The 2,559-nt window shown below is 33.2% G+C and overlaps 1 protein-coding gene across 2 annotated transcripts in view; it reads right to left on the bottom strand.

Moving 5' to 3' along the window:
* LOC106463400 overlaps positions 1–2,559 on the bottom strand; it is an 88,496-nt gene that overhangs the window by 60,790 nt on the left and 25,147 nt on the right. For both annotated transcript variants that reach the window (XM_022390880.1, XM_022390879.1), the window contains exon 6: positions 583–788. In XM_022390880.1, coding sequence (XP_022246588.1) covers positions 583–788 — 206 coding nt within the window. The remainder of the gene's footprint in view (positions 1–582; positions 789–2,559) is intronic.

Here is a 2,559-nt window from a genome sequence, read left to right on the forward strand (position 1 = left end):
CAACACATATTTTTGAGACTAAAAGACATAGATTTCACAAAAAAAATCAGGATGAATGAAGATGCATATTCATTAGACATCAATGTTCTTACCTTTTCTTCAGTTTGTTTGTATTTTTGCTAACAAACATAATAATAAAAAATGTTCACTGTAGTAAACGGAGTAATAATTTGATCTAAGTTAGTTTTTTCTTCCCAATTTTTAAAAAATCCTTACGTGATAAGAAAAAAATGAATATTATTTTAATAATTAGTGTATCTGAATTATGGAAAATCCATTATTAAAACCAAAACAACTTTTATGAAGTTTACATACACAGGCCTGTGTTATCAATTAATCTCTTATTCAGAACTTTTTACTTTTCATTTTAGCTCTCTTGTAAGCTATATTCATCCAACAAAACACAAATGACCAATGAAACAGATCATTTATTGCATCTACTTATAATCACTGGAATATAGAATAAAAAATTAAAGTTTGTTTATTACATAGACTATAGTTTATATTCTGTAAATACTAGAGATGGCAGTAGTATTTTGTAAATTTTGACAGAAATGTTGTACTTTTAATTTCAAGATTTACCTGCAGTGAACCAGAACCGGCACCGCTTCTGATGCTTGACAGTCTCGAACGAGCCTCACTAGCTCTAAAATAGGTTGGACGGAGGTAGGAACACCATGATCTGGCCAACTTGCATAGTGAAACTGACAAATTGGTCTTTCTTCATTTCCATTCCTCACCTTCAAAGTACGTAGCAAGAAGTCTGGACAAACTTGTCGCCATTTTACCTGAAGTTATAAAAATATTTGTAGGTCTTTAAATATACAAATGTGATAAATAATACTTCATTCACTGTGTTTACTTTTTCTTGAATAAAATGGGATCTAAATTTAAAATAGGTTTCACCCATGAAACCTATCTAATTATTGTTGTAATTGTTTTGATAACTTTAGTTTTCTAAACTAATATGAACAAAATCAGACAGTGGAGCAAATGAGATAGATAAGCTTTAACTACATCTCATATAATAGAAGAACTTTTCTTCCACAGATAAAGGTTTCATGTCCATAAATTAGGGAAGAGCCACATATATTATTCAAATCATTTTCTCTGTTTTTTAATGGTACACGGAACATTGATGACTAACTCATACAAAAGTACACTGTACGTACAAAGTAGTAAGTCAGTAGGCAAACTGTACACGAAATATTGGGGTTCCGGATTGTGAAAACCCTGAAGTAGGCTTATTTCACATAAACATTTAGACTAGTACTAAAGGCACCCAATTATTAAGTGGAAAAGGTTTGGTGAAATGATAACTAAAAGCATCAGTCAAACTAATAACATATCTCCTTTTATTATGATAATTTCTTTCACTGAATAACCATTTAGTAAGCCTAAAGTAGAATATTATTACTTTTGTTTTGGTTTAATGATGCTTTCTTAAAGTTATTTCAAAATAGAAAGCACAATATAGACTTTAAATCTGTGTTCCACATGCATAAATACTATGTAAACCAGAAATTCAGTACTGCTTGGATTGTGTAGTCTACAAAACGTAAGCTCAGGGTATAAAAGGAAATTTAAAATATCTAAGTATTAATGCTTCAGTAACGTCAGTTAGCACTGCTTCTTGTAATATACAACTGTGAAATAAAATATTCATATTTATAAGATGTTTGTATGTCAGTATATTGTAAACTATCTGATTATTCACACAGAAAAACTTAAGGAATGGTTTGTAAATATGGGTTTCAGTGACAGGGTAGTATGGGTTTCAGTGACACGGTAGTATGGGTTTCAGTGACACGGTAGCATGGATTTCAGTGACACGGTAGTATGGGTTTCAGTGACAGCATAGTATGGATTTCAGTGACAGGGTAGTATGGGTTTCAGTGACAGGGTAGTATGGGTTTCAGTGACACGGTAGTATGGGTTTCAGTGACACGGTAGTATGGGTTTCAGTGACAGGGTTGTATGGGTTTCAGTGACAGGGTTGTATGGGTTTCAGAACTGAAGTGTCAGATTACCTACAGATGGAGTAAAAGCAGCATTTTAACATTGGGAGTGAAATAATTTCAGAATGGCGAATGACGACCAATATCAAATGGATAAGGAAGAAGAAGAAAATATAGAAAGATTTGTAAAGAAAATGCTGTATTTTCATTCCAATCAAATAAACTGCAGGATAAAGATGGGCAGGTGAGAATAGCCTCACAGCATATTGTGCAGCTGCATATAACTTATGGTGCACTGCTAGACTTCTACACTATTTCCAGGAAGTTTACTATTGGCATTTATCATCTAACATAGTGAAGCTGGATACCCAGACACTGACAGTAATCTGTTATCATCTAACATGGTGAAGCTGGATACCCAAACACTGACAATAATCTGTTATCATCTGATACGGTGAAGCCAGATACCCAGATGCTGACAGTAATCTGTTATCATCTAACACAGTGAAGCTGGATACCCAGATACTGACAGTAATCTGTTATCATCTAACACAGTGAAGCTGGATACCTAGACACTGACAGTAATCTGTTATCATCTAAC

This window comes from Limulus polyphemus, unplaced genomic scaffold (genome assembly GCF_000517525.1).
Source record: "Limulus polyphemus unplaced genomic scaffold, Limulus_polyphemus-2.1.2 Scaffold1397, whole genome shotgun sequence".
NCBI classification, from domain to species: domain Eukaryota; kingdom Metazoa; phylum Arthropoda; class Merostomata; order Xiphosura; family Limulidae; genus Limulus; species Limulus polyphemus.